Raw genomic sequence first — 11,828 nt, 5'->3', positions numbered from 1 at the left:
TGTAATGCAGCGCCATGGCCATGCTGGTGCATAAAGGCGTACTGTGGTTCTTCCAGAGGAGCAGATGAACCTTAAATCCTCTCACTCATGGTGAGATGCAAGGAGAGAGGAGCTGGGTTTTCACCCTGAGCATCAAGAGGAACAGATGGGAAAAGTTAACTCCAAACAGCTTTGCTGTCTGGCTGCCTCTGCCTGGGCAGCTGCTCCAGCTGAGTTATGATCTATAAGGTCAGAATACTTAGTGATGTCTGAAGAGACCATCGGCTTCAACTGGCCAGCAATTTTCACTGTGGGTTTTTGCTCTGGACAATAACCAGAGCAGAGAGATTGATCTGCGGAGGGTCACATCTCCCAGCCCAGCACTTCTCTGCCTGCTTGGAGAATATTTCAGACGTCATAACTCTCCACATTTTCTGGATCATTCTTTCCTCTCCCTCAGCGCAAGGCAGTCCCAGATGGCAGCAATGTTAGGAGAGAGGATGGAGGAGCGAGGACTCTCCTGCCCTCCTCTGCATCCCCCTGAGTATGGGAAACACCAGCTCAGGGACTGAACTACCCGCTTGTGAAACGACAGCATTCAACATTTTAATTGCAGTAGGCCAGGGTGCCAGGAGGTGCACCAACCAAGCAGAGAGAAGGTATTACTCCCTGCTCCCCCAGTGCTGGTAGTCCGAGAGAGCCTGAGAACTGACAAACTCGTTGCAGCAGTGCAGGCAGCTGCTGTGATGACAACTCCACCGGGAAGGTTGCACTGGGGGCTGATCTGTCCCTGTGAGGGACCCCCTTGATCTCCAGCCTCGCTTGATTTCTCTGGTCTATCCTTTGGACCCAGGTTGTGTCTCAGCCCGTCTTTCGGGCGGGTGGGACTGCCCACCAGGGAGAGAGGGAGAGGAAAGACTGATTTGGAAAGACAGTGAGGAGGAGGAGGAGAGGCAGCGGGAAACCCAGCCCACCCTTTGGCTTCCTCCTGCCTCCTTGTAAAACCTGCAGATTCCTCCAGCCCGTCCGAGCGCCTGAAGTTTCCTCAGCCCTGCTGCCGGGACTGCGAGGTATGGCCCGAGACCTTCGTGTTTGCTATGCTGTTTTTCCCAGCATGGGGGTCCCGACAGCCCCACTCGTGGGGTCCCTGGCCTGGGAGCTGCTCCGCCAGCCCATGGGGTGCATCTGGTGCTCGGTAATGCATCACTCGGGGTCCCACGGAATCCACCTCCCCACCCCGAGTGATGCATTTAGAGATCTCTCCTGACTTCTTCTCTCTCTCCTCTTTGCAGCATCTCTGCTCCTAAACTGAGTCTGTTACTGTATTTCACTGCCCGCTTGCCAGCTTTAACACTTTGGTGACATCTGACTGTAGAGCTTTAACCTGCCCTAATTTTTCTCTCTCCTCCCTTTTTTCCCCTCTGGGATTTTAGTTCTGGGGTATTTCCTTAGTGAGAAGTGCAAGACCAATGTCTGGGCACATCAAACCAACCTGCAGAGCAAATTAGATCTAGTTACAAACCAGTCCCGATTGCACCCAGCCTGAGGTGCATTGGCAGGTGATGTTTTACTCACCAGAATGTCTAGAGAAGAACAAAAGAGCTCTCGACTTCATCTCAGCTTTTTTTTGATACAGCCACTCATATTTCTCCTAAAAAAAAAAAAAAAACAGACACTCGTCCTTTTGTTCCAAGCAGACTTTGAAACCATTTCAAGTCCTGCTGCCCTGGTTTGCTTAACTCCAGCTGATCAACTGTTAGAGAGACGGAGGTCGCAGGAGAGGAGGAACAAAGCTCTTTTTCATTTTTTTTTTTAAAGTTTTAAGAACTTGGGCTCAGCCAGAGACAATTTTAGGTCCGGAAGAGCCGCGGGTTTGTTTCCTTTAAAGGCAGCCGCTGTCCTTCCCGTCCCGGTGACGTGCGTGGCAGTCTAGCTCTGCTCTTTGTGTCCCTGCTCAGAGAAAGCTCCGCTCTGTCGCATCCAGCCAAGAAAAGGAAACTTAACAGGATGGGGGCCGAATTCCCACCCAAACCGAAAGACAACAGTTTCAAGTTGGAGTGAAATCGCAGGGCACCGGGAAGGTCGCCAGTGCTTCCAGCGCTCGGTTACTACCAACTTGAAACAGCCCAAAAACTCCGCAACCCCACAAAAGTCAATCGCAGCCGTTCGTTAGGGTCGATCAGGCGAGTTTTAAGTGGAAATAAAAGGCTGTCGCGTTCTGGCAGCCGTTAAAGCCGAGCTATTGTCTGCCACATAGGCAGGAGCAGGGATGCGGGTGGTGTTGGGAGGGGGAAGAGGAGAAATAAACTTTTGAAACTTTTTTCAAGCCCCTCCTTCCACAACCCTCTGCTCTTCCATGACTCAGCCCCAGAGGAATGTCGGCTCCCATGGAAACCCTTTCTGGGTCCTCTGGTCGGAGGGATGTCAGGGCTGTTATCGCTGGAGCGGCTGTGGCAGAGCGAGCCAAGGGAGTGCTTTGAGGGTGGTTTGCATTTTTGCAGAATATTTAGGGGACAGTTTCTTCTCTCTCTCTCTCGTTTGTGGAGCTGTGCAAGATCAGCTTTCTCTATCCCCCGGGAGCCAGAGGGACCGCTTGCACCTGGCACAGAGGTATCCAAACTGCTTTTGGCACTGCTCCATGTCCAGTCCAAACAAAAGAAAAAGCTCAGTCAGGACAGCAAAATGCTGTATCGCCTGCCCTTCTGTCTGAGGTCTGCAAAGAGCTCAGCGACACACCGCTGCTTGCAGCCCAGGTCCCATCCATGCACTTCCCTTGGTGGCAATTTGTTTCCCATTACGGATGCAATTTGCAACCTAGACAAACTGTGACAGCTTCAAGCCAGCCCAGAACTAGAGTGGGACGTGGGCTCTTGCCCTTATATCAATAAGCCCTGTAAGATCTGCAGGATTTGTAAGTGCAATCAGAGCTGCTCAGCTCCCTGCAAGGGGAATGGGTTAATACAGTGGCGTGGTGTAGACGTGTCTTTAGTGACTCTGCATGGACAGATGTGGCAGATAGATTTTTTTGTTTCCCGTGTTTTCCCAGCAGTGTGTAAGTGTGTGCATGAGCTAAAGGGAATTTTACTTCTATCTAAACCTATCTTGGCTTTCTGAGCCTGCACATGTGAGGGGACCGCGCAGGGGGCAGGAGCCAGCCTGGCTTCTCCCCAGCCCCCTGCTCCTGCCCCCTCCCCTGGGACCCAGTGCTGCTGCAGCACGCCCGGGTGAGCCGGCACCCCCAGCAGCACGGCCCGGACAGGCAGGGACCTGTTCAGCAGGGAGCTTTCTGGGGACTCACGCAACCAGCTCTGACTTCAAACTAAATTTGAGCCCGGGACTGGCTGGCTGAGTAAAGCTTAGAGGGTCTTGCTTGCATAGCCAGGTCAGGGCCAGACGGTGGGTCTCTGTGGTGGCCACACTCGGGCACCCATCTGCACCTTGAACACTATGGCCCACGGTGGGGTTTGTAGGCAGAAGCTTCTTCTGGGCCGGTCCTGCCTTTACATTCAGTCTGAGCTGCTGGGGCATGTCAGACCCTGCAGAGCCCTGGAAGAGCAATGAGCTCCTGGAGGGTGGGTGGGTGCAGGAGGCCCTGCCGCTCGGGGCTGGCTGCCTCCTGCGTGGCTGGGGTGCAGGTGAGGAGCTGAGTCATGGGAGGGTTTTTGCCCCACGATTACCCACGCCTGCTCTCGGCTGCTGGCGGTGGGAGGTGGCAGGAGGACTTCTCGCCCGGGTTAGCGGTGGAGGCAGCTGGGGTTATTCCAGTGGCCTCAGCGAGGGGCTGTCAAAGTAGCCAGGCAGAGACTCCTCCCCACGCTAACGTGGCATCCCAAAGGGCTTATGCAACCCTGGCCAGGGCTAGCGCCACATGGGCCACGCTCCACCATCCACGGAACCTCCTCCGGAGGCTGCACCCACCTGGCCCTTGTCCTCCCCCAGCCCGCAAAGGTCCCCAGGCTGGGCAGGAGGAGACAAGAGGGACCAAACAGACCCCAGTGGCACAGACTCTCCTCCATGAATGACTGCGGGGTATTTTCCTCAGCAGGAGAAATTTATGATGGTGCTACAGGATGGGGGGGGAAGGAGGTAAAGAGTTTGCCAGAGCAGCCTGCTTTGAATTTACAGAGGTGCTGAGGGTCAGTCTCGGACCTCTCCGCGCCCCGTGGCTCTCTTGTTAGGGACACGGCTGCAAAACGCAACGAGCAGCTGGCGCTGAGGGACAGCCTGGACCACGCTAGAAAGGCAAACCGTTCAGGGGGTGTATGGGAGCCACAAGACTGTGTTTAGACAGCGACTTGGACCTGAAGTCCCCACTTAGGATGCAAATGTGGTCACACATTAAAAAGGCAGTGCAGGCCATGGGTCCTGCAGCCCATGGGTGCCAGGCGCTCTCCTCCATCACCAGCAGTCAGGGTGGTGACCATGGAGACTTCTCTTATTTTATATTCAGCAGCCCTCATTTGCACATGATGTGCTGGTTTCCAGCATGTCTTGCAAAGTGCTGGCTTCTGTTAATTCCTTTAGGATACAGAAGGGTGTAAGTCCCTGCTTGCTAAAACCTCTTTCCCAGTCCTGTTTTGCTCTGTCCAAAATGATGCCCTGCTGTGCCCCATTGCTCTGCCCCTCACGCTGCCCTCTGCCCTCCGCAGGGCTCTTGCAGAGCTGTATCAGGCATTCCCAGTGCAGGGCCCCTCGCAGGGATCCCCCAAGCCCCTCTGGCTGGGGGATGGATGCTGAGCTCGTGGTATGGCTCAGCTGTCAGCTCCAAAGAGCATCCGCTTGGACAGCAGGACCACGGTAGGTCCACAGGGAGACTGGCACCAGTGACTTGCGCTGTGGGCCAGGCTCTTCTGGGGGAGCAGCTCTGTGTGCAGGGCTCCCAAGCCGTTATTTCAGGACTTTTGGCCACCAGACATTCAGGAAAACCCATGCCTTTGCAAAACAGCTCTGCCTCCAGAAAGATGCTTTACAAATAAACTTGTTTTCCTATCTCCAGCGTGAGACAGCTCTGCAGAGCTTGTTTGCTCAGACTCTTTCATACTCCTTCTTCCTCCAAACACAACACTGGCAGCTCTGACTGTCTGCTGGCTTCTAGCAAGCATGTAATTCTCTGACCCCAGCTCACTGCATGCCCAGACTTTGAAGTTCAGATTTTGGGGCTTGGGGAAATGATCTGAGAGGGCCTTGGTCTGGGGTTGGGTTCTTCTTAATGCCATCTTCCACGTGTACATGCATTGCCCTCTCCTCCAGGCTGGGCACTGCTGTGTTTCTGCCCAACAAGCATCACTGAACCTCAGAGCATCTTCCAAAGCAAACAAGCCCCTTGGGAGAAGCCCAGGAGGAGCCTCTACAAGTCAGGGGATGGCAGCAAGGGAGGAGATGGCCAGATTCACCAGTACTTTTCCACTCCCCCCCCCCCCCCCAACCACCCCTCCAGAAGCAAAGAACCAGAGATCTCTCCTGGCAAACGCCGGGAGAGCTCTCAGCAGCCTCCAGAGCAAATAAAGGCGAGGGGAAGGGACAGCGTGTACCGAGCGGGAGAGAAAGGAGCTGCTGAGCTGCAGCCTCACCAGAGCAAACGGGCTCATCCACCCTCACCCACAGCCCCCCTCCCACAAGTCCTCTGCCTCACCACGGCTGCCATCCCCACCGCCCCGTGCTCCCAGCCCGCCGATGTCCCTGGGAAGCTGCCCTCCATGCCCTGATGCCTATTTTGCATGGGCACCCTGCCGGGGCTGGGTGAGGCGCTGAGATTGGAAGGAGGATTCCAGCCTCCGCGTGGCAGAACCTTGCTAAATTAGGAAGCACAGCCCAGCCTGGCTGGTGCCCTGGCAGCACAGCGCTGGCGCAGTTTTATACCCAGAGAGCTGCCATGCATTGGCAGGAAGAGAAAGGATGCACTGGCAAATTAGCTATCCAGCCATGCTCGCTGGGAGAGAAGAAGACACCTTGTCCAACACTTTCTGTCCCAGCAAAGCCATCCCAGCCCCAGGGAGCCGGTGGGCTGCGATGCCCCGGCCACGCAGGTGGAGCGGAGGAGGGCGAGCGGAAGGGAGGCAGCGGAAGCCTTGGCAGGGGGACAAGTCCCCTCGCTGGCAGGAGACAAATGGGGGGTGTTTCGCTCTCCCGGCGGGCGGAAGGGAGCGGGCAGCCCTCACTGTCAGGAGTGGGATGCCACCAGCATATTAAGCGGCCAGCTGAGCTCCTCTCTGCCCTCACACAGAGGGGCTCAATCCTGCCAAACAGGAACCAGGGGGGGGGACACACAAGGACAGGGCGATTTCACCAGCTGCGCTGTCCTTCTGGCTCGCATTGTGGCCAGTGTTAGCTGGGCTGCCTGGCTCACTCATCCTACAGAGTCCCTGCAACAGCCCAAATCAGGAGGGTGCAAAGGGCTCATCGTCCTGGAGCTCATCTCCCAGCAGGACACAACCCCAAAGCATCCTGGATCCCTTAAACTCAGTTTGGGGACCTTCAGGTCTGAACATGAATGGGAAAAACTATACCAGAGACCCCAACATTTGGGGGTGCCGGGGATGGGGCATGGGTCCCTGATACCCCTAGAGATGTCTGTGTCCATGTGGGAAGGGTTTTTGTATAGGATTTAATTCTCAAGTGCCCCATCTCACTGTCTCTCTGTTCTCTTTTTCCTTCCTCCACTTCCATTTTTCCTCTGACTGACAAATAAAACAGTAGAGAGTTTCACTGCCGGTACCTGTGGCTCGTGTCAGGGGCTTTTAAGATGAAAAATGTTGGAGTTTTTTTATCCTGCAGACAAAAAAAATCCTGTGGACAGGGGACCTGCCATTTTGACTGCAATTTTTCTAGAGGCATCCAGGAAGCAACAGAAATCTAAACCCCCACCGTCCCATTTTGCAAAATCAAAAGAATTTGTCTTGGAAACATGATTTGGCTTAAGGTTTTGACTAGAAAAGCCAGCATGTGGGGCTGTAATATTGAACAGATGAGGCAGGAAATGAAAAGAACGCCCTTTTGTAAGTGTCAGACTGCCAACCGTGAGCTCAGCTTGGAGCTGAGCAGCACGCGGCGGCCTCCTTCCTCATCCCTCCTTTTCCTCTCCTTTATTCAGGTTTGCTGAAAGATGAGGACCTGGATTTTTTTCCTTCTCTGCCTGGCAGGCAAAGCCCTGGCAGCTCCGGTAAGTATGGGAGACAACGGAGCCTCTCTGCTGTCGGGGTTGTCCATCCGATGTACTTGACGGGGATTTTCTTCTATAAAGAATAAATCCCTGAAGTATGGAGGGGCTGTGGGGGGAGAGAAAACCCAAGGGTGGCACTGCCGCCTGCCCCGACGGGTCACCCCCTCCTTGGGACCGTCCTCCCCACGGACCCTGGCTCATGGTCCTTTTCCCCTGCAGCAGGAGGCTCTGCCCGATGAGACAGAGGTCATCGAAGACCCCACCACAGAGGTAGGTCACTCTGTTCCTCCTTGTCACCCATCCCTGGCAGCACCCACCGCCCCGGGAAGAGCAACTCCAAAGCACAGGGGAGCGGGAGCAATAGGGGGGCAAAGCAGCCCCCCCCCCCAGGAATGGCACCCAGCTCTTTTTACATCCCACCAGAAACACTGACCTCTTTTGCAGGAGCCCGTGGGGGCTAACCCTGTCCAGGTGGAGGTGGGAGAGTTCGAGGAACCCACAGAGGATGTAGAGGAGATTGTCGCAGAGAGTAAGTCGCTTTTCCCCTGCCCTTCAGCAGGCAGAGACACCATCCCTTCCCTGGATCGGGGAGTTTTAGCCACCCCAAACAGTGAGGACTTCTCTGGGAAGGGCTGTAGCACAAGGACAATGCCAACCTACATGCGTGCTTAAAAGCAAGAGAGGTGCATGGCCTCTTTCGAGCACTGGATTCTCTGTGAGCCATTTTTTGCAACAGAAAAGCCATTGCATTGTGTGGCTACAGAAAGGAGCCCAGGATTAGCCTGAAGGCTAATGTGGACTTTGGAAACACTCACATGTTCCCAGTGCAGGAAGAGATGCTCGGGGCTGTCCCTGGTGAAGTCTCTGTCTTCTCTCTGTGCTGAGATGCCCCGTGCAGCTCGTGGGAGGTGAGGATGGGGCAGGTTCTGACTTTGCTCCCTGCCCTCTCTCAGACCCCTGCCAGAACCACCACTGCAAGCACGGCAAGGTGTGTGAGGTGGATGACAACAACTCGCCCATGTGTGTGTGCCAGGACCCCTCCAGCTGCCCAGCCACCACCGGCGTCTTTGAGAAGGTGAGGGCAGAAGCTGCTTGATGGACTGGAGCAGGGAGGGACCTCACGTGGGACATTGCCAGAGATGGTGGGGGAGGCAGTCAGAGTCAGGGTGGCAGGTCCCCATCTGGTGGTGACAAAGCTGTTGTCCACCCGAGGAAACAAGTTAAACATCTCCCTGCTGACCCACCGAGCAGGGCTGGGCTTCGCTGTCCCTCACGCAGCATCTCCCCATCCTGTGCAGGTCTGCGGCACCGACAACAAGACCTATGACTCCTCCTGCCATTTCTTTGCCACCAAGTGCACCTTGGAGGGAACCAAGAAGGGACACAAGCTGCACCTGGACTACATCGGGCCTTGCAAATGTAAGCGGAGCCATTCCCTTAGACAAGGGGACCCCTAACCTCAGCACAGCCCCCTTACCCATGGGCTGAGGGAGAGCAAGGGGTCCGGCAGGCTCAGGCCTGAGGTGGGAGGGCACTGGGGCTGCATGTCCAGACACTGCACTGACCACCGTGTACGGCTTCCAGTCATCCCCGCCTGCCTGGACACAGAGCTGACTGAGTTCCCCCTGCGCATGCGGGACTGGCTCAAGAACGTGCTGATCACCCTGTACGAGCGCGATGAGGACAACAATCTGCTGACCGAGAAGCAGAAGCTCAAGGTGAGGGGTTGGGGAGGGAGCCTGGGAGCTCACCCTGCCAACAGAGCCCAGCACACATGGGGAGCCCATCCAGAATGACCTGTGGGCACCCCTTGTAAAGCCCAGGGTCCTGCCTTGCACCCTGCTCCTCTGCTGACAAGGTCTCCCTGGCCTCTCCTATGATAGGTGAAGAAGATCCACGAGAACGAGAAGCGCCTGGAGGCCGGTGACCACAGCGTGGAGCTGCTGGCCCGTGACTTTGAGAAGAACTACAACATGTACATCTTCCCTGTGCACTGGCAGTTCGGGCAGCTGGACCAGCACCCCATCGATGGGTGAGTGTCGGCAGAGCAGGACGGAGGCCCCCGCCGGGACCCTTCCTGCCCCAGGACCGGGATGGTTTGGTGGCAGAAGGTGTCAAGGCTGGAGATGTGACACAAATGGGTGGCTGATGGCAGAAGCACAGGCAAAGCCCTGTAGAGGGACAACTCCTGCACATATCTGGCAGGGGCTGGGGCAAACCAGGCTGGGGTAGAGGCAGTTTGACTTTCTGCAAACAGCTCTTCTGCAGAAAGAGGGCCCCCCCCCAGCCCCAGCTGCTCCCATCTCCCTTGTGTGGAGTTTCTGTCTTCTCAGATTTACTGTCGTGTGATAGTTCCCTAAAATATCTGAGTACAAAGGCCCCGGCATAGCTTCAGCAGCTGAAACAGCAGCTGCTGGCTTAGCTGTGAGCTGGAGATGGGTGTGAGAGGGATCACACACACACACACACAGGGTGGGGGCAGCCGGTGAGGACCCCCAGCTGCTGGCTGGTTTATGACTAGCGCAGCCAGTTGCAAAAGCAGACACCAGTCCTTCCCGTTCATGACACTCAGTGGTGGATACTGGGAGGGCACTGGGACAGCAGCTCAAACCAGATGGAGGGCTGGGACCAGCATCTTGCCCCATGCTGTCTCCCACACCCGGCACAGCATCCCCCCTCCCGCGGGAGGGCAGCTGGCGGTGCTGGGCAGCACGTTGACCGTGCGGTCACCTCGGCAGGTACCTGTCCCACACCGAGCTGGCCCCGCTCCGTGCCCCCCTCATCCCCATGGAGCACTGCACCACCCGCTTCTTCGAGGCTTGCGACCTGGACAACGACAAGTACATCGCCCTGGAGGAGTGGGCCAGCTGCTTCGGCATTAAGGAGCGTAAGTACTGAGTAGGGAGGGAATGGGGGTGGAGGGGACACTGGAAAGCACCCCCAAAGCCCCAGCTCGGGATGAAGCAATGCATGACAGCCAGTCCTGGGGAGGGAAAAGCAGAGGAGAGCGGGGAGCGGGGATCACAGGAGCATTGGGACCCTGGGAGCATCCGGGTCCAGGCAGCATCCGCCTCCTAACCTCATCTCTCCCTTTTCCTTCCACAGAGGACATAGACAAGGATCTTGTGATCTAAACCTGCTTCCTTCTCTGCTGCCAACTTTGTCCTGTTTTAACCTTCCCACTTCCTTCGGTTTTTAAACCGCTTTTGTTTTGTTTTTCCCTGGGAACAAGGTGCTAATATAGATCTAAACATATGTAGTAACGGTGCTAAGAGAAATAACAGTTCTCGTTCATAGCCTAATCTATTACCACTAGATTACTCACTCGGCTGTTTCCACACGATCTTACCAGCTCTTTTTCTCTCCAACGTGTCTTTACCATTGACCGACCCTGTTCCTGTCCTAAATATCTGCTCTGTCTCGGCATCCGCTCTCGGATCGACTTCTCTTAACTTCTTACTAACAGCACGTTCTTGGACACGTCAGCGTAGATGCAAAGACCTCTCAGCTGATTCACCGCCCCAGTTACAGATCGCCAGCGAGGGAAGGCAGAGCCAGAGGATGTAGGAGGATTGGGCTTTTCGAGCAGAGCAGCTGTGGGTGACATTGCAGTCACCCAGATCATAGGGATGGAGATGGGTGAGAAAGACAGAGTAGCAGGATTTTGTTTTTGGTTTTGGTTTTTTTTTTCATTCCCAGGGCTTGAATTTAACAATCATTGGCCACAAAAAAAAAGGGGGGGGGGCGCCACTAATCAAGCGAATGAATAGGAAAGCACACAAAATTTAAAACAAATAAAATGAAACACATCCCATCCTGTAAAATCCCCTCAAAAAATAAAGGTTTGAAAGTGCTACATGCTTTACCATTACTTGATCATCATACTGCTGTTGTGTTTTCTGTGCTGCAAAGGGAGATTGGGAGAGGCCGCCTGTTCCCCCGGGGTGTGCGTGGCTGACCTTGCTGTTGCGATTCTGCTGTAGCTGAGATAAAGCTCTTGGCTCTCCCCAAATCACGGTGCCCTTGAGCACGTCCCACCTCTGCCTTGGTCGTGCTTAAATTCCAGCCCTGCTCTCCCAGGGAAGCCGTGTCAGGCTTGGAAGGGATATTTCTGCTCAGAAAGAGGCATGCTTGCCACATGCTCATGGGAAAGGCTGTAATATTTTTTTCCTGTTGTGGATTTTGGGGTTTAAGGGATGGGCGGGAGGGAAGGGAGAAGGTATTTGGATTTTGCTTTATAGAGAGGGTCCTGACAGGAGTGAAGGGATGGTTAAATCTCACAGGCTGAGAACTCTTTTTTTACCTCTGAATGTTCCCTGTGCCTTGTATTATTAAATTCCTGCCACAGTGTGAGCAACCTGATAAGTCTCTGTAATAAAAAAATACTGATTTGAAACACTGACAATAAATGAGCTTGCAATGTTCCTCTGTTTCGTCCCATCCCGATGAGGAGGATGGCACACGCATCGCCAACCCCATGCGCGCAGTCAGGGTGTCACACAGGCACCCCAGCCCCAGGAAAAGGTCTGGGCCAAGGTCAGCCAAGGTGCTTCTGCCACTCACAGCCCATCACCTCACTGTAAACGGGCTCGTTGGGGGACATCAGATGGGTAATGCAGGGGCAGATGGAGCTGGAGCGATGAAGGCAGACAGGGTCACTGCAGCAGCCAGCGCAGACACTTGCACAGCT

The 11,828-nt window shown here is 55.1% G+C and overlaps 1 protein-coding gene across 1 annotated transcript; it reads left to right on the top strand.

Annotated features, from left to right (window-relative positions):
• The first annotated feature begins 735 nt into the window (after positions 1-735).
• On the top strand, positions 736-11,547 carry SPARC (secreted protein acidic and cysteine rich). The gene is made up of 10 exons (XM_054841586.1): positions 736-1,049; positions 7,070-7,138; positions 7,358-7,408; positions 7,583-7,667; positions 8,092-8,213; positions 8,437-8,557; positions 8,723-8,856; positions 9,022-9,170; positions 9,877-10,025; positions 10,244-11,547. Exons 2-10 carry the CDS (start codon positions 7,082-7,084, stop codon positions 10,270-10,272), a joined length of 897 nt encoding a protein of 298 aa, XP_054697561.1. The 5' UTR covers positions 736-1,049; positions 7,070-7,081; the 3' UTR covers positions 10,273-11,547.
• The last annotated feature ends 281 nt before the right edge of the window (positions 11,548-11,828 follow it).

The sequence above is a fragment of the Grus americana genome, chromosome 14 (assembly GCF_028858705.1).
Source record: "Grus americana isolate bGruAme1 chromosome 14, bGruAme1.mat, whole genome shotgun sequence".
Taxonomy (NCBI): domain Eukaryota; kingdom Metazoa; phylum Chordata; class Aves; order Gruiformes; family Gruidae; genus Grus; species Grus americana.
Note: the sequence above shows the minus strand (reverse complement) of the source record. Positions and strands in the feature narration are given on the sequence as shown.